The sequence below is a fragment of the Idiotropiscis lumnitzeri genome, chromosome 16, assembly GCF_059441095.1.
Source record: "Idiotropiscis lumnitzeri isolate Australia: NSW breed Sydney's pygmy pipehorse chromosome 16, RoL_Ilum_1.0, whole genome shotgun sequence".
Lineage (NCBI taxonomy): Eukaryota > Metazoa > Chordata > Actinopteri > Syngnathiformes > Syngnathidae > Idiotropiscis > Idiotropiscis lumnitzeri.
In genome coordinates this window covers 9,335,378-9,353,062 of record NC_142406.1, presented here as the reverse complement: position 1 = coordinate 9,353,062, position 17,685 = coordinate 9,335,378, and the positions used below count along the sequence as shown (strand labels likewise).

The 17,685-nt window shown below is 40.4% G+C and overlaps 2 protein-coding genes across 3 annotated transcripts; both read right to left on the bottom strand.

Annotated features, from left to right (window-relative positions):
- Positions 1 to 14: 14 nt before the first annotated feature.
- On the bottom strand, positions 15 to 8,098 carry slc44a4 (solute carrier family 44 member 4). Its single transcript, XM_088318784.1, has 22 exons — positions 7,874 to 8,098; positions 6,176 to 6,224; positions 5,985 to 6,058; positions 5,115 to 5,193; positions 4,916 to 5,015; positions 4,704 to 4,829; positions 4,533 to 4,593; positions 4,043 to 4,163; positions 3,509 to 3,592; positions 3,220 to 3,332; positions 2,986 to 3,108; positions 2,780 to 2,879; positions 2,585 to 2,677; positions 2,384 to 2,486; positions 1,977 to 2,236; positions 1,617 to 1,711; positions 1,400 to 1,503; positions 1,226 to 1,299; positions 950 to 1,020; positions 737 to 831; positions 556 to 640; positions 15 to 436 (listed from the first exon to the last, which is right to left on the bottom strand). Exons 1-22 carry the CDS (start codon positions 7,911 to 7,913, stop codon positions 327 to 329), a joined length of 2,160 nt encoding a protein of 719 aa, XP_088174910.1. The 5' UTR covers positions 7,914 to 8,098; the 3' UTR covers positions 15 to 326.
- Positions 8,099 to 8,515: 417 nt separating this feature from the next.
- Positions 8,516 to 17,677, bottom strand: ehmt2 (euchromatic histone-lysine N-methyltransferase 2). 2 transcript variants are annotated; one of them, XM_088319280.1, is made up of 26 exons: positions 17,636 to 17,677; positions 16,536 to 16,593; positions 16,306 to 16,449; positions 15,999 to 16,228; positions 15,851 to 15,917; positions 15,388 to 15,470; positions 14,968 to 15,088; positions 14,597 to 14,683; positions 14,364 to 14,500; positions 13,995 to 14,138; positions 13,596 to 13,915; positions 13,290 to 13,535; positions 13,126 to 13,208; positions 12,897 to 13,003; positions 12,473 to 12,595; positions 12,291 to 12,392; positions 11,879 to 11,983; positions 11,554 to 11,708; positions 11,282 to 11,449; positions 10,754 to 10,898; positions 10,592 to 10,669; positions 10,387 to 10,502; positions 9,724 to 9,810; positions 9,563 to 9,641; positions 9,323 to 9,498; positions 8,516 to 9,130 (listed from the first exon to the last, which is right to left on the bottom strand). In XM_088319280.1, exons 1-26 carry the CDS (start codon positions 17,660 to 17,662, stop codon positions 8,953 to 8,955), a joined length of 3,366 nt encoding a protein of 1,121 aa, XP_088175406.1. In that variant the 5' UTR covers positions 17,663 to 17,677; the 3' UTR covers positions 8,516 to 8,952. The 2 variants fall into 2 exon arrangements, with proteins under 2 accessions (XP_088175406.1, XP_088175407.1); XM_088319281.1 differs by having other exon boundaries at positions 13,302 to 13,535.
- Positions 17,678 to 17,685: the final 8 nt, after the last annotated feature.

The window sequence follows — 17,685 nt, the reverse complement described above, 5'->3', positions numbered from 1 at the left end:
ATAAAACTAAAAAAAAATAAATTTCCATCTAAACAAATCACGTTGAGGTCCTCTATGTAATATTTACAACAGCTATAATATTCATAGGGATACTTTAACAAACATTTTTCTGTGCTACGGTAACTTGCGTGAACCAAAGATGCAGTCAATCAAGAAAACTCACATAAACAGGTTCAGTCTTTTCAAATGTACATTGCACTCACAAACGATATTTGAGCTTTGGAAAATATTTCAAACGTGCAAAATCAGCATTTTGTTTTTGGTAAACAGGACAATAGAACAGTATGGAATCATTACTTATTCCCATAGGGGTTGTGGTAACAAGATCAATTCCTTTTTCTGGGGGTCTTGTTGGTTTTGTTCAGAATCTTCATCAGGTTTTTGGACATGAAGTACGGCTTCTCCAGAGAGCCGTCGTTACGTTCCAAGTCCTCCACTGCGAACATTTGATTGCAATGTTAAATAATCGTGCCCAATTGTTGACTCTTGAAATTTAAGTGAGCATAGAATAGTTTAATAAATAGGGCTAAGGAAGCGTTGTCATTATGTACTCACAGAAGCAGAGGAAGAGCGTGTCGACACACATGCTGTACACGCTGAAGAATCCGTGCGCGATGAGGTAGCTGCCAACCACTACCGTCTATGATGGTCAGTTGGAGAAAAACGACACCAAGACGCTCAATGACTTTTGTTTGCATAGTTGAGAAGATGAAATGATCACATTGAGCAGTCATACAATGATTGGCATCCAGTAGTAGTTGAGGGTCTGCGACTGCGCCGTGCTGTGTGGCAGAGGAATTCGGCCAGAGAAGAAGAAAAAAGACAGCACACCTGCAAAAAAAAAAAACGCTTGGTATCACCACTCTGCTCATTGTGGATGATTCTTGTTGTATTTTTAATGACAAATGTGCCACAGAAATCCTGAACGCGTTAAAGGTGTCATACGTACCCACTCCACCCACTACGAGGAGCTTGCCAAAGAACAGCAACAAGTCGACCACTTTATCCAGTATTACAGTTCTGTGAGGCACAAATATACCTTATATGTTTCTGTATTGAACATTTTCAATTCACAATTGCTGAGAGCAAATCAGATTCATTGTCAATTTTAATTCTCATCAAACACTAAAAAAAAAAGAGCATGGATTATTTAATTATAGACATTTTATTATTTCATTTCTAACCTATCCATTTTAAAACCAAGATGTGGCTCTTAAGCACAAACCTTATTATGTTTCTCATAATCAGAGCGAAAGCGTTCTTTGCAGAGATACAGAAGTTTTTCCCATAAACAGCAATCTGTCCAAAAGCACAAGTTATGCAAAAATATACAGTATAAAATTAAAACATTCATATTTTGTGTGGTCATGACATGATTACTAACACCCGTTGAGCTTACCATGATGTATGCGTTTCTATTGAGGAACTTGAAGAACTTCTCCAGGCACCAGAAGCAGCACTTCATGCAGCACAGTATGAAACGTGCACACGGGTTTTGTGCCGCTGGGTGGAGTTAAAGGTGAAAAAAACATATTAGGGGCCTTTAAAACATAAAAAATTACAGTACTGTATTTGAAAAAAAATAATACAGTAGCTCTTTCGGCGAGAGGTCTTACTTCTGGTTTTGTGGTCAATGTATTCTAGGAGGAACCTCACAACCTGCACAAAGGTCAGGATCAAAGCACCGAATGCCAACGAGCCAACATGGTACCTGAAATTATTCACGGTAGGTTCAGAAAGAACATTGGTTGAATATAATGTCAGCTAAAGATTCCAAGTATTTGCACAAATCATCCACTTCATATGGTGCTTGTCATGTGGGTTGCAACCACCTATTTCTTAAGCTCTTTGGCGCCCATTAGAGGACAAAGTTTAAACTGCAGACAACTGATATTTATTTGACTCTTCTGAGATTTTTTTTCCTTTCTGCAGAACATTTCGAGTACAGTCACACTAGAGAGCACAAATCGACCTACCTTAGTGTGCGCACAAACGCACTGAAGAGGGGGAGCCTGGGGAGGTCATCGGGTTTGCTGAAAGCCCAGTAGTAGGCAGCAAAGGCGCCGGCCAGCGTACATTGACCCAGAGCAATGATGAAGTTGGCGCACCAAAAAAAGGCCACCGCGTTGTAGAACTGAAGGTTGAACAGGTTCCTTTGGAGGAGGCCCTCAGAATTGTATTTGACAAAGATGCACGCAGCCGAGGGGCAGGTTGGGAAATCGGATGCCTTGAAAGTCTAAAGCAGGTCGAACAGTAAGTGAATCAATGGCGAATATACAGTTGCTGTCCAGTAAAAAAAAACAAAAGACAAGTGGACTCATTCAAAAGCAATGGCGGACTGAAATTCAGGTGACTAACAAATGGTATTATGATTTCCATTCACCTGAGGGTCGCAGTCCACAGTGCCGTTGATGTGCTGACACTCACCCACAGTGGAGTTGAGTGCTACCACTTTGTAGATGGCCCCTCCTGAGGTGGCCAAATACCTGTATTGATTGGCTCAGGAGAAACAAACAAGTCATGCGCTGGCCCATATTTGATCAGTTCTGTAGTCTGTATCTGAACGTTCACAATGAAAGGATACAACGCAGTGCTAACCCAGTAGGCCACGCTAACCAAGAGGAGAACGAATGTCAACAGAGGGTAGAAGAGCGTGCTCATCATTAGACCGATGGCCCTGCGGAACAGCTCACGTTATTAAGAAGACACAAGAGCCACAACGTAACGCGCTGTGCATGTCCAAAATTATTCTATTAAATTGCATCACAGCACGACTGACTTGCTGGACTCCTGGATGAGTGCGATGGCAATGAGGATTCTGTTTCGCAGGAAGATGATAACTAAGATAAGGATGGCCTCCACCACGCCTAGGATGATCACTGAGGAGGAAACCAATAAAAAAATTAAATGATTACGGGAGGTACATAAAATGCCTTATTTTCAGTTTTGGATGGATTCAGAAAGTATGAGTATGAGGGAACTCACAGAACGCTAACCAGGTCTCTTGCACTTTTAGGTAAAAACTGAAGTTGGTGGTGAATCCAATGTCAGAAATGGAAGCGGAAAGATTCTTGTAGTTGGCATACTCCCAGTAGCAGTGCAAAATCCCTGAAAGAAAATCACACAATGCTTCAAAGACATCCTGTGCACACGCACAAGGCAAATAAAACAAAGCCTCCACCACAATCAGGACGCAAATTGTGTTTGCTATATATTCACCATATGCCCCAGTGCACAGGACGCCTCCAATAAGGAGCCACACCACAACGCGAGCAGTGAATCTCAGCAGCAGCAAGAACAACATGCTGAGCACCATCGCTATTGCCAGACCACTGTTGTGGAAAACAAAAAGAAAAATAAAGGAACTCAGACAATCAATTCAAAAGTGCTTCCAGGTGTCTTTGATACATTCAAAAAGTCCAGTTTATCACAAAGATGTCGCGGTAATTTAGTTTTTGTACTATGTACAAAATTAGCCAAAAGGTGGAAGTGTGAGGCATCAACTAACACAAGGATCCAGGGCCACGATGATGCAAAATCCTCAAAGATCCTGACACCTACGTCCCTGGCGCTGAATCCGTTCAAAATGTCCCTGATCAAGACAAAAACAAACACAAAGTCAGTTTGTACTTAGTGGCAATAATTTATAAAAAAAATGTGCTATAAGCTACTAAAATTGATGCAGTGGTTAAAAAAAAAAATAAATGATGATCAAATGATTCCAGCCGAATTGTCTTTCCACTGCATCACTGCTAGCATCCAAAGGATGACGAAACACATGCAAGAAAAAAAAACTGAGCATGTCTCAAGATAACACAGCTCATGCACAGCAACAGGACTAACGACAACAAGGTTGGACACACTTACGAGGCAAGCGACCCTGTGCTGGTAACGAGGAGAACAAGAGGATTACGAAAGTGGGCCGTGCTTTAATTTGCGCCTTGAACAGTGACTAGTGTGCTTCATAAATGTGAAAAGTTGTCTTTTTTTTTTTTTAAATCAACATTAGTGTACACTTTATGATTATATTCATTGGCTCTACCCAGTGCCGTTCTTGAGGAGGTCAGCCGTTTCGCTGACAGATGGTGGCAAGCCTGCAACGCTGGAAAAATTCGCTGGCATATCCCCGAGAACTTTGACATCAGGCAAACATCTTCCGATAACTACAAAGAGAAGAGACCATAAATGGGCCATTGTCATTTTTAGTTTGGCATGTTAGAAACAAACGTTAACGTTTTGAAAAAAAATAGATAAATCCAGTGAAAACTGTTCTGGGATGCTGTTTGATTTTCTTTTTCTCAAAAAAATAACTGAATTCGAGAGCGAAACTGTCGCAAGCATGACATCTGTGTGAAGTTGCAACGGTGCCTCAAAATGGTCAACAAGTGAGCTGGCAAACGTTTTGTGTGACTTCCCAGGCAGATCTTTCCTGGTAATTTCCGTTCGACTTCTGAGGTTTTAATCTGTCAAGAACCTTAAATTTAAAATCAGAACTTAGACCCAAAATATTTCATACAGTAATTTGCACTCACCAGATGTTGTGGGAATAGTATAGAAAGGACACAGCTCCTTTTCCACAATCTCTTTAACAGTCTAAAAATAAAGATGTGAAATAATGTGATGTAAGTCTTGGCAACAGAAATCAATCATACAGTAGATGTATTGTACAAATACCATTTTGCTTAAATCGGCATAAAACGTACCATTTTAGTGTTTGACAGGTTTAAAGACGGCGCACAGAGGCTTTGCCGGAAAACTTTTGCAGGTTTCAAAGCGTAGTCAAGCGGCGCCAGAGCAGTGAATTCAGTCGGGCACTTTTCCACGCATACCTGATGGGGAGTAAAACAGCAAGATCACAGCGCAGAACGGAAGCAAGTATCACAAAAAAGAAAAATAAATGTGCAAACCATTCTACCTGTGTGGTTGGACACTGAAACCCATTGAGAGCTGCTGCCATCACATTAAAACCGGTTGCACATTTGAGCATGTCCAAATAGAATAATGCGGGTCGATTTCTGAGAGACAACACAAAAGGGAACAAATCTTTACCACCAGAGCATTAATGGCTTGTTATACCGTGTAGTTTGTTATTTGTGCAAATGAAACTTAATCACATGTTTGGTCCAGTGCCGCAGAACCATCCAGTTGAGTTTCTTGGATAGAGAACTTGCCGAGGATCTCCATAAAGCCATGCTGACAAAAGGGGGAGGGATAAGACACGCAAAGGATTAGATTGTCCTGTGAACGGCCCTTTTCAGAATACCCCACAGAACCTTGATTAGATTCTTAGTTACTTTTTGCTAACACTTTCTGGTGTAACAGTGTCACTAACGTTTCTGTCATGGCCAGTAAAAAAAAAAAAAGGACTTGGGCAGCACCCAATGATGCATCTTAATGAGGTCCAATTGAGCTGCCTGCACACAGACTTTGTGTTGACTTAAGATAAGGGAGTGTGTCGCTGCGTGTTGGAATGAGGACCAAGCCGTGGTCATTGTTTAACAAGATCAGTGGTGTTTTTGTATTTGTTTAAATTTTTTCCTTGTTTGTACATTAGCTAATGTCTACCTGTAGAAGTGAATAATGCTGCCGCGACAATTGAATTACTCACTTAATTTGGACATTGCTAATGGTTATTATTTATAAAAATATATACGCAGCTCAAAATAAATTCTGCGAAAAACTGAACTGTGTTTACACAGGTGTGGTTAAACTATGTTGTTCACGAAAAAAGAAAAAAAATAATGAGGGGGGAAATCAAGTAATAAAATAAGGTAAAGTGGAACTAAATAAGGAAGTCATTGGGAGGTTTAATCTACATATGTTAGCATCCTCCTTAGCACTGTTTTAAAGCAGCTTCAAAGGTCAACATCTGACTAACTAACCTTGACGTACCTACTTCTGCGGTGTTAAATATAAAACATTGAATGAGGAAATAATATCATGGTTTACAGAGGTTATCTTTTCAAATGGGAGATTACGCTCACCTACAATCCCGACTGCGATATAGCCAAGGATGACCGTCATAAACATAACACAGCAAACTATGTCAGTACATCCTCTGAGGGAAAACAAATGAGAAAAATTTGTGAGCACGAGTTCATGTCTTCAATGTGAGTCAGTCAGTCGACTCAAACTCATGGGGGGGGGGGGAAACGCAGCAGGAAATAAAAATCACCTCTTCTTTATGGGTCCATTAAAGGAGGGGTCATACTCCACAGGTTCACCTAGACAAAAAAAGACAACAAAAAAATTAGTATGAGTAGGTTTTTAAACCAAACAGATGTAGCATGCGGGACTGTGTCACTATTAAACGATTACAACTGGTCAACAGAAAATTTGAATCAGAGATGGCTTTGTGTGCCCCTAAACATATTTTTATGCTAATTAAAAAAAGAATCAGCACCTAAAAACTGATTTTTTATCTTTTACCATAGAGTTATTCTAAAAGTACATTCATTTGAAATGAGTGATATTTGGTTGCGTAGTATTATGTGTTCTTTAAGTTAATGAATTACCATGCCAACGGCAAATGACGGAACTATTTGTATGAGTGGGTATCTTACAAGTGCTGTAAATATGGTTAGGACAGGGTGGTGGAGTCGTGGGGAAAACAGATTTGTTTCCTGGAAGAAAAAGAATGACTAACTAGTGTAATAGCTTGTGTGTAAAAAAGCAAAAAATGTCTTATACCTTAGACACCATTCAGGGCAACAACAAAAAATACAGCAACACGTGAAGTGAAGCAGATGCACAATCGTGATACTGCCAGCTGACAGTTATTTGAATGTCATTTGAATTCACAATGTTGCTCATATGCTTTCGAAAGACTCCAAATAGACAGAGTGGGACCAAAATCGAACCACAAAGAGTTTATTCTAAGAGAGTAAAGAAGTGACAAAAAGAAGCATCATGAAATGTCCGCAACAAAGGAACCTGTTCATCAGCCTCTTGCTGTGACATTAGTGTCACATTTCACAATACTGTTTGCAGTAAACGGTGACTCGTAAAAAGGTTCATGGTGACTCCATTTAAAGATGGCTCTGTTTTATTACATTTTTATAACTTTGGCTTATGGGTCAAGAGGAGTAGCTTTCCGAGTTATCTAATGACTCAGCTTCATGAGAGTGATCAGAGCAACATATTCATAAAAAGAAAAATCGGTCACTTCCAGGGTATAGTTCCAATCCGAATAATTAAAGAAGAGATTTTCACTTAGGTTAAGCCTTTTTTTGTAAGATTAAAAAGGAAATAGTCACATTCCACAAATGGAAAAAAAAGTTTACATAGAGTTATTCCTTTGATTTCACCTCAACTGAGTTTGAGGGAATTATGTGAAAATCTCTGCTAAAATGACTGCGATGACTTGATAAATCGCGGACAGCAATATATAATAATATTCACACGAACATCCTCTTCTGTGGTGTTTTCGTATTTCATTTGAAGATATGAAATACAATCTGTATTTACCAGCAGGGAGGGTTTGTTTACTGTTGCCTTGTTAAACCTCCCATTCTGTAAATACTCTTACTTTTGGCTCCATCAATAGAACAAACGTCAAGCAGAAGAATTCACAGTGCCTTACAAACCTTTTGTAAAACTCTTAATTATTATTAAAGGGGAAAAAAATCGAGATTTTCTGGTTCGTGATTTTGATGCCTCGACTTACGTACACGACAGGGTTACTACTTCGCTGGCGTAGTAACGGAACTGCGTCGTAAACTGAGAACTACTATTCGGAAGATACGTTTGTAAAAATAATTCATTTTTTAATCATAACGGTACTGTACACACATGTTATTTAATTTGTAGCACAAGAAGGTAAAAAAAAGTCTCCCGAGGTAACTTAACGGGTGATGGCGACTTCGCAACTGACCGTACTGAGAGTCCGCGTTTGTCTGCTCTTCCTTGCCCATTTTCCACCTCCTCTACCTCGGCTTGTCACTAACAGCTCACTTTACTTTTGAGTTGGCGCAAAATGTCCTCTAGATACAACAAAAGCTTTTATGAGGCCACGGTGGAGTGAATCTTTTCCCCGCAGACAGTCGTTACTAAGCAGTGACGACAAGAGCCCACCACCTGCTTTGGGACGTGCACCGGAAGTGGCCAGGTGCACGCGCCTCTTCAGAGGCGGGAAAACATCAACATACTAATCTTTTGATTATAGTCCTTGTTTTTATTTATGTATTCATTTTATTGTAGCTATAACTCGAGTGAAATTTAATTATGTATAAATGTGAATTATGCCATTTTGGAACATAAGAATCACTGTCCATTTAGAAACAATGTACAGTGATGCGTCCGTGACAAATGGCGACGTCATCTTTATGCGTACGGCGCTATCGTTAGGCTAATCATTTCATGCTAGTCTTTGTTTCACAGATGTGTCAAAACATCATGCATAACGTCTTTCCCCAATTTTCTGTCTTGTTCCACACAAATAAAACCCGCAAAAAAGACCACCACCACACCACAGCCTTTTAATTTACTTTACACTGGGCACAAAAAGATACAATGGTTGAAGGATTCGTTTCATTTTTTAATTTATTACTTCAAATGTATAAAAAAAAATAAAAAACGTAAAAGGCAACAGAAATGGATATGTTATGCCGCCAATACATGCTAGGTCATTGGATTTCTGGTTCCCAGAGTATTAAAAAAAGCATTTTTTTCTTGGCACCACAGTAAATATGAAATATGAGTTACATAATGGCAGATGAATGCTGAGACCGGTTTTGTCAAATATACATTGTTCAACAACAAACATACAATATAAGTAAACAAAAATTGTATTTCAATAAAACTGTGTTGTCTTAGTACTGAGGAAATGATGACTGACATTGCAATTCAGTCTGTGGTTTGGTGGCAAAAATGTACTGCCATCAGGGAAGAAAGTAAAAAGCACCATACATTTGAAAACAACATAATCTGAAAGACAAATTCCTATTTCTGTTATTAAATGCTGGGAATGGTCAACCCACAGTCTGCTCCCAACTCAGGACTGGCCTCCAGTCGAGCCAGTCTGCTCTGCTCCAAAGCAATGGCCTCTGCAGAGTGTTTGCATTTCTCTGAGCCACACTGGCAGGTAAAGTATTTGCTCTTAATGTCCCAAAAACGATCTCCATAGTCAAATCTACGGGGGGAAAAAACAACACATTTATGTAAATATCAATTACACAGATATCATAATCAAAAACATAGTTATCTAATGTACAGTAATTGCATTAAACCAATTTTTTGATATGCATCACCTTTAGCACAATTCAGCTACTTCGAAAATAATGGCTGTAATGGTGACATTACAAGAAATCTCAACACATCTCACCCAAGCTCCTGGCCGCTAAGGATGTCTCTGGAGCTGAAGAAAGCGATGCGAGGGAACCTCAGGTCCTGGTGTAGCATAAATACACGCACCGGGATGAGGTTAGGGTCACAAAGGTGGTTGATGAAGCGGCTGATGTTCCCATAGTAACGGGCATCAATACAGTACACCTCCCCGTCCTTGAGAAAAAACACAAGATGTGTTACGACATTAATGAGCGGGATACCTCGTGTGCTTATTTACCTTATTGTCCAGGTCAAAAAGGTAGGAATCATCCTCTCGAACATCCGCTTCTGCATCCGAGATGAGCTCCCCCACATATCTGCGTGGAAGAGAGCGCGACTATTTTAACATCAAACAATCAGTGGCAAAAAGACATAAGGGAGTGGACGGTCTCCTCTTACTCGCAGATGAAGCTTCCCTGGGGGATGTCCTGCAACGCTCGAACGCCCCAGCCCATCTTCTCTGTCCTGTAGAGTTGAAGGCGAACTCTGAGGGAAAGGAGAGGAATATTTAATGGGTTTTCGTTCAGTGGACTTAATGTGAGGCAAATATATAAAACGTACTGTAACACGAGCCCACTCTTCTAATTGTACTTTCTTTAAATGTACTTGCGTCACCTCCTGACGCATTGTTGACCACCAAGATGCATTGTTGTTCTGAATAATTGCAACCACAGTCTAAGCCAGGGGTGGGCAAACTTTGTGATTGGGGGGGCCACAATCCTCACCTCAGCGGAGAAAAAAAAATTAATTTAATTTTAAATAAAAGTGAACTAAAGTATTACAACAATATATATGTCTTTGAAAAACCACAGTAGAAAATAAAACGTTAACAAGGTTTATTAATTTAATTTTTTCAAGCTCGGCGGGCCAGATCAAAATGTTTGACGGGCCTCATGTGGCCCCTGAGCCGTAGTTTGCCCACGCCTGGTCTAAACATTTTTAAACTTTTAAATGTCAATCAAACTTTCCAAAAGTGCATCCTTTTTTATGCCGTTGGGATTAGATTGTGATAGAATGAGAAGGTGTACCTAATTTTGTGGCTGGTGAGTGTTGTTTACTTACTTGATGCCAGCCTGTACCACCCTGTTCTTGCATGTACGATGACAAGAACAGGCCATGTTACATTCGAAAATTAGGGGAGGTTCGATCTTATTAAACTCTTGAAGCAACCGCTGATCCTGATGTAAAAAAAAAAAAAAAAACACACATTATTATCATTTCACTAATTTTGGATTGCTAAATTAAATTCATTGTGGTTTTGGTTTACCTTGTCATACCAGCACCGGATGCTGAGCTGTCCACAGAGACAGTTACTTGAGGAACAGTCGTCAGTGCAGCCACAGTGCTGAAGAAACATGTGACAAATATTGTCATTCAGCTTAGCTTCATTTGGAACAAGAACAGTAGTAAAAAATAAATAAAATCATACCTGTAAATGCGTGATGTTACGGTCTATGTTCATCGCTGACGTTTCACAGTTTTCGGAAACGTATTTGTAGTCTGAAGGACAGCCTTCATCATCGACGGCGTTTACACATGGAATGGGTGCGTTCTCGTAGCCCTGGGCAATGTCACTGGCACAGGACGGCGATAATGAGTATGCAAAATAAATAATACAAGCAGCATTGACTCGTTGATAGAAGGGGAAGCAGGTATATATCTTGCTTTCTAATGCATTGCATGTATTTTGCATTCAGTACAGATCTGTGAGTCATTGTGTGTGAATTCCATATGCTTGCCCTTAGCGAGCCTGTCTGATGTCCTGTTCTTGAAGTCTGCTTAGGGGCACCGTGCCCTCATTTGCCATTCAAATGGCATAGTGAGCAGAACAATAAATAAATAAAATTAAAAATGAATAAAATGTGTTTTTTTTTTTTTAGTTAGAATTAAGCCTGCAATTCAAGACACCGACAACAGAAATGAATGAAATTTCCACTTTAAATGTCCAAAGACCAACCTGCATATAATTCTTTCTGTCCTAAGCATACGATTAGTTATTCCCCTTCGTATCTTCCTGTTGATCTGGAGTGCAACCCATACTGACGTGTCGGGGCGTGCAAGGGTGAGAGGTGTGTCACCCTCCCGGTTAATCGTGTCAATATCTGCACCTCTTGAGAGAAATAACCTAAAATGAAATGACACGAAGTAATGTCATGGGGTCAAGGAGACAACTTAATAAGACAGCGTTTTGATTAGTGAGCCGAATAATAATGTAAGGACGTGACTCACGTAACACATTCCAAGTATCCTTCTCTTGCGGCAATGTGGAGGGGCGTGTCGCCATGCACATTTACCGAGGCGAGGGAGCAACCGGCGTTCAATACCATCTCTGCGATATCCACATTTCCAGCATACGCTGCCCAGTGGAGACACACGTTCAACTCCTAAGGTGGAAAGATTTGATTGTAATAAAACAGACCTTTTGTTTTGTTTTTTTCTTTTTTGGTGGTCGTCTCTTATTTTGCTGAATTTCTAAAATCTAAAAAGAGTAATGGGCAACCAGCATTATTTTTTCAAACCAACGCTTGAAAAGCCTTTTGTGTGAGATGATCACCTTGTCATTGATGGTAACGTCGGCTCCTCGGTTCAGCAGCACTTTGATCACGTCCACGTGTTTGTGTTCTGCAGCCCAGATGATTGGCGTCCAACCGCCGCTATCCTGAGACGAGCCATGAAAATGTGTCAGTGTGGCGGTGTTGGATGCATGAGTGACAGCATGCATTTTGTGAGGAATGGAAGTTACTTTTTTTTTTCCAAATACCACTGGTTAATTTAAAAGTACAGATTTGTGTTCTGTTTTGCACAAGCTTCATAATTTTGCTGTTGACAATTACAGAAAGGCTAAGTGTTTGGAATAAGACAATTAAAAATAGAAACAAACACTTTTTTCAATTGCGTCGAATTGTTTTCATACAAACATACTAATTATGATTGTATTACTGAATTGGTGGTAGGGGAGTCTTTACCTGTGCATTGACATCCACCTGTCCCGTCTCCAGCAGAACGTTGACAATTTCGATGTTGCCCTGTTTGGCTGCATGGTGGAGACCAGTATATCCATCCTCCTCCTGAAAAAGAAATACATCAAAGTTAAATTCATTCAGACCAAACATACAAACTTTTAGATCTGACAGCAAAAGTTACACACAATATGGTAGACGCAGGCCCCATTCTGGATCAGGTAACGAGCCACCTCAATGTGATTGTTGATGATGGCTTCTAAAAGCGGCGTTCTCAGGTCCTTGTCCTGAGCATCAATTTGAGCACCCGCCTGTCAGTAAAAGATTAGGATTTATTTTAATGCACAAAATGTGGAAAAGATGGTGTGTTTTTGTAGTAGGAAAAAGCATTGAATCTCTTTGGACTGGATGAAAGGACTGCATTGTAGCCATATTATTTTTACTCCATCTCAAGAAGATTTTTTTTCTCAATTGAGTTGCAGAAATTATAGATCATATCAATTGTGGATTTTTTTTTAATTATTCATTTTGACCTATTTTTTCTAATATTAAAAAATCTGCAATTAGACAGACAGATAGACGGCTGAATAGATAAATAATGGCCTCACACACTTGCAGAAGTATGTAGCAGACTTCCAAAAGACCTCTTTGAGCGGCGGCATGTAGAGCAGAGCGTTGATTCTGAGAGTCAGGCTGGTATGTAGGATCTATGCCCTCCACTTTGACAAAAACATTAAGCACAAACTGGAACATTCACTTTGAGAAAATAAATATCCAAAACTGTTTACCCTATCGAAAGCTTCACTGTATGTTTTTTTTGTTTTTTTCTTTTTTGACGTACTTAGCATGAGCAAAACTCGTTGGACTTCGCCTTGTTTGGCAGCCGGGTAGAGCTGGCGTGGGTGGAACCTCAGTTTCTTTCTCCTAGAAGTAAAAACAAAAAACAATTCTCATATATGAAAATAATTGCTCGATAAATTTAGCGGACAAAGAGGAATACTGTACTTGAGAGCAAACCTTTCGGTATCCTGTGTGAGAATAGCCTTTTGTAGCGCCGCCCTGCTGGGTCCTGGTGGAAGCGCACTGGGGGTAACAGGCTTCCCATTTGGCATACACACAGACGGCCCCACGCTGTCCACCCCTTCCTCGGGAGGAGGCAGGGTGGTGGCGGACGCAGTGGAGGGCACGGACTGGGGCGGCTGCTGTTGCTCCACTGTTAGCGTCGCCATTCCATGGCTGCGCATACGTGCACTGGTGATGGGAAGAATTATGAATAAAAGGTCAACTGTGAGTCTTCCAATCGAACCTTACCTGACTGGTCTTTCAGGCATCTTCCCATCTTTCATCCCTCCCGTCGAGGCTGTGAGAGACGGTGCCGAAGGGACGGAAGGCGGCAAAGATGGCGTGGTGGTGGAGGACGCTGACATGGTGACGACCGTGGTTGCGGAAGCTGTCGCCGAGCTCGAGGAAGGCATGGTGACCTCTTGAGCCTCAGTGGCATCCTCGCCGCAGTGGGGACAGAAAAGCATTCCGCCGTTTGCCCGGCTCCGCCCACCCCCGAGGACCGTGACACACCCACGGTGGAAACGGTGGGCGATACGCTGGTCCGGGCAACACTCAAGGAATGTTCCCTTGAAGAAGAAAATGTCGATGAAAATGGACAAACAAACAACCCTGATTTAAAGATGATCGAAGGTGCTCCCAACTTACTGTTATACAAAAGAACCCACAACCGGGACAGCAGTGGTGTTTCACCATGTGGGAGCGATGGCTGTCACAAAGCACCATAAGGGGCACCCGGCTCGATGGCCGCATGGTCTCTCCTTTGGTCGTCACATTGGTGCAAGGCCTCAGCTGGCAGATTAACCAAAAGAATAACAGTTACAAAGCTTGCCTACGATTGAGAAAATAAAAAGCAACAAAATGGAATGGCATTGGGCAAAATGCGGCAGGTGGTGATTTCTATGGATGCCATTCATTTTTAAGCTGTCAATGATTAAAAAAAAAAAAGAACCATTAGAGAGGACCTTTAAGGTTTAATATGTTTGTGAGAGAGAGAGAAAGAAAGTTGCCACCAACCTCCCCATTGCTGCTCTCTGTGGCCATACACTGCCTGCTGACGCGATGGCTGGTGTTGTCAACACGAGGCGCTTCCATTCTACAGCTGCAAAGCGGAAGCTCCTCCAGCCGCTCCGTGTCCCCTCCGTCGCTTCCCTCTGCGACAAACACAATCGGCAATTTTAGACTTTCCGCCGATGCAATCGGATACTATCCAATCGGCCCTTTTGCAAGTCATAAATCTACAAACCTACCATGATGAGGTGACAGCGTGAGACTGTCAGCAGCAGCGATGTCCAGTGCATCTAAGGGAACCTCTGTGTACTCAGCAGACCTTGCAGCTGAAAAGCGTAAAAAGCTTAAAATGGAATGTTTATGTGATATTCTTGAGACAACACAACGCAATCAAAAATAGCCTAAAGCGGAACTTTTAATGAACGTCACATAATTGCTTGGGTAAACTTTGAGGAGAACAAGTTTTGGTCATGATTTCGGCATTAGTTTTGGTAGTAATTACAAATGGAAAACTATCAAATTAAAAATTAATTTCTAATTTTACTGTTGATCCATGTTAATATGCAAAAGAGACAACGCAGTAAGACCACGCTTACTGCATGTCACTCACCTCCAACTGTCTCCAGCACATCAGAGCTGATTCTATCTTTCGCCTGATCCGCTTGTTCCCATGGAAACTCTCGAGACTTGCCCGGAATCAGTGTGTCTCTTTGTGATTCAGGATCTAATTCCTGAGGAGAATGTTCCATGCGATAAGACGCTTTCATTGTCTGTGATGCTGCAGTCGCGTCAGCATTCTCAGGAGACAACTGTTGTATTTTAAGATCTCAATGAATTATAAAACCTGGCATGTGACTTTAAAAAAAAAAAAAAAAAGGACCCAAAAATGTCCATAAAGCAGACACCAGAAGTGAGTGATGAACAAGTCAAAGCCAAACACGCCAGAACTAGACTAAAACCATCCCACATCCACCAACAGATGTCAGACAATTTGACATATTTTGTGTGTCACATTCCATCTTCGACTTACCGGTTTTTGTGCATTGTCAGAAAAGTTCTCGGACTTCTCAGGAGAGCTGGCAGATAAAACGCCAAGTCGTCTTTTTTTTGCAGCTGCCAAGAAAAAAGGACCTCAGTTTTATTATATTTTTCACAATGACACAGCAACACAAACAAAAGTTTAATTTTAAAATGGGCCATGTAGTATAAACAGCAGTTAACTTCTTTTTACACTTGTGCACACTAAAAATTAAAAATATTTTAGAAACATATAAAGGTTACATGATGGTGAGTTTCTTATTTCCAAAATTGCAAATAGGAAAAAAAATATATTCTCAAACTAAATGAGTACATTTCTAGAATTCATTGCATTTTAGTCAGACATTTTCCACCCATTTTCGCGATCAATGTAAATATTGAAGTGCATTTGAGATAAAGTGACTCAAAGTAATCCCAAAACTAAATATTATCTCCAAATAATTAAAGATGCTCACCACTTTCCGTGTCAGACGATGACCCTGATGGAGTCACAGGTGCTGTAGGTGTGTCAATTTGGCTTCTCTGCATAATAAAGTAGTTACAAAAAATTCGAATGAAATATAAAAATGTGCAGCACATTTTCAAGTATATCACTAGATTTACCGGAATTGGTGGTAGCCGGGTCATTGTTTTACGTGCCCGATGGATTTTGGGTGGTTCCGATGAGGTAGAGTGAGAAGAGCAAGATGGAAGTGCAGATGGCAGGACAGGTTTACTACTAATAGGCCCAGAAACACTCATCTTTGCTCGGCCTGGGGACAGCGTCGTAGATGTAGAAGGTGAGCTGGACAACAAGGAGGAGGAGGCCAAAGGGATGGATTTGGCTGCATACCCTGTAAGGGAGAAGTCAGATTTTGCACAAAGGGATGCGAATGTAGGAAATTGTGCAGATTCAAATGCAAAATATCACCTGGAGGTGGTTTATTAAGTGGTGAGGATGCGCCATCATCTCCATCTTTGGGTGCATCCTTTGCAGGCTGCTGAGAATTCAGCACCTCTGTTACGCCACCCGCTGGCTCAGTTTTTCTGGCAACGGCGTCCACATCAGCATTATCTGAATGGAAAAGATCATTTATTGAAACAAATACTGTATCTATTTATCTCTTGTGCACAAAGAAAATAAACTAAAGGGGGACATACCCTGCTTAACTTGACTTGGGCCAGCTATAGACTCTGAAACATTTCCTTCTAGAGACTCCTGGGAAACAAACAAGACAATATCCAAAAGATAAATATATATATTCTTTTCCTTCTGAACCCATTTTGTTGTAATGTGTGTATATTAATATCCCCTGCTCAAATGCCATTTTTTGTGATGTAACAAAGTAAAAAATACCAAAATAAATTATTTTAAAACCTTTCCTCTTTTAACATGTTTGTAGGCTACAGCATTTGTAGAACACTTGCCAAATATTATATTATATTATTTAAATTAAATTATATTATATTATATTATATTATATTATTAATTCGGGCATAAAATTTAAAGTTCAGTTTAACTAAGGACTTTGATGAGTTTCGCAGAGGTGGGCATCATATTTCAGAAGTTTTAAGTTTAATATTTGTTGTTTAAAAAAATTACTTTTGGCCATTATTTTAAGAAGTTGAAGCTAAGCAAACTGGAGATTTCTTATCAATGCAGCGAGAAATTAAAGTAAACCCTGAAATGTGCAGCAATATATTTGCGTTGAGTTTATATCTCAACCAATGGCTGACCGTCTTGGTGTTTACGTCAAATGCCGCCATTAGTAAAGCAACCCATTCATCACAATCAAGCAAAACAAAAGGACTCAACTCAAGTAATAGTGCACAAAAGCATCACAGTTAAAAAGCGACCAAACACATGAATACACAACATTGTAAACTGCACTGTTGAGCCACGTTTACAATGAATGATTTGTGTCGACAAACTAGAAGCCTGGAGGAATTAAAATCCAAGCAACAGTATTGGATGAATTAAGCAAACATAGTCTAAAAATGATCAGTGACCACAAACATTATCGGAATCACATAAATAGATCGTGGTGCAGTCATCTTAAACACAGTATTGTTACTAGCTAACAATCACAATTGTTAGCAGTTTAGCATAACTTGGAGACAAACAGCTCCTGTAACCAGCATATAAAACACTACCATATTTTAACACCCCTACGCTTTAAACGTCATGTTTCGCGAATTATGACAATGTGTTTTAAAATGTCTAGATTTTATTCGCCGGCGTAATGTGTGTTCTTTGCTACCTTTGTCGCAGGCTCGGATGCAGACATGTTTCCCAATGAGCGTCGACGTA

Excerpts from the sequence above, each read along its gene's own strand:
- ehmt2 (XM_088319280.1), bottom strand. The coding sequence starts at position 17,662 with ATGTCTGCATCCGAGCCTGCGACAAAG. Across the intron at positions 15,918-15,998 it reads CCCGGCTACCACCAATTCCG|AGAAGCCAAATTGACACACC; the intron begins GTAAATCTAGTG and ends TTTATTATGCAG. Across the intron at positions 10,503-10,591 it reads TCCGGTGCTGGTATGACAAG|GATCAGCGGTTGCTTCAAGA; the intron begins GTAAACCAAAAC and ends TTTTTACATCAG.
- slc44a4 (XM_088318784.1), bottom strand. The coding sequence starts at position 7,913 with ATGGGCAAGGAAGAGCAGACAAACGCGGACTCTCAGTACG. Across the intron at positions 4,164-4,532 it reads TACTATTCCCACAACATCTG|TTATCGGAAGATGTTTGCCT; the intron begins GTGAGTGCAAAT and ends TTCTCTTTGTAG. Across the intron at positions 1,300-1,399 it reads ATAGAAACGCATACATCATG|ATTGCTGTTTATGGGAAAAA; the intron begins GTAAGCTCAACG and ends GCTTTTGGACAG.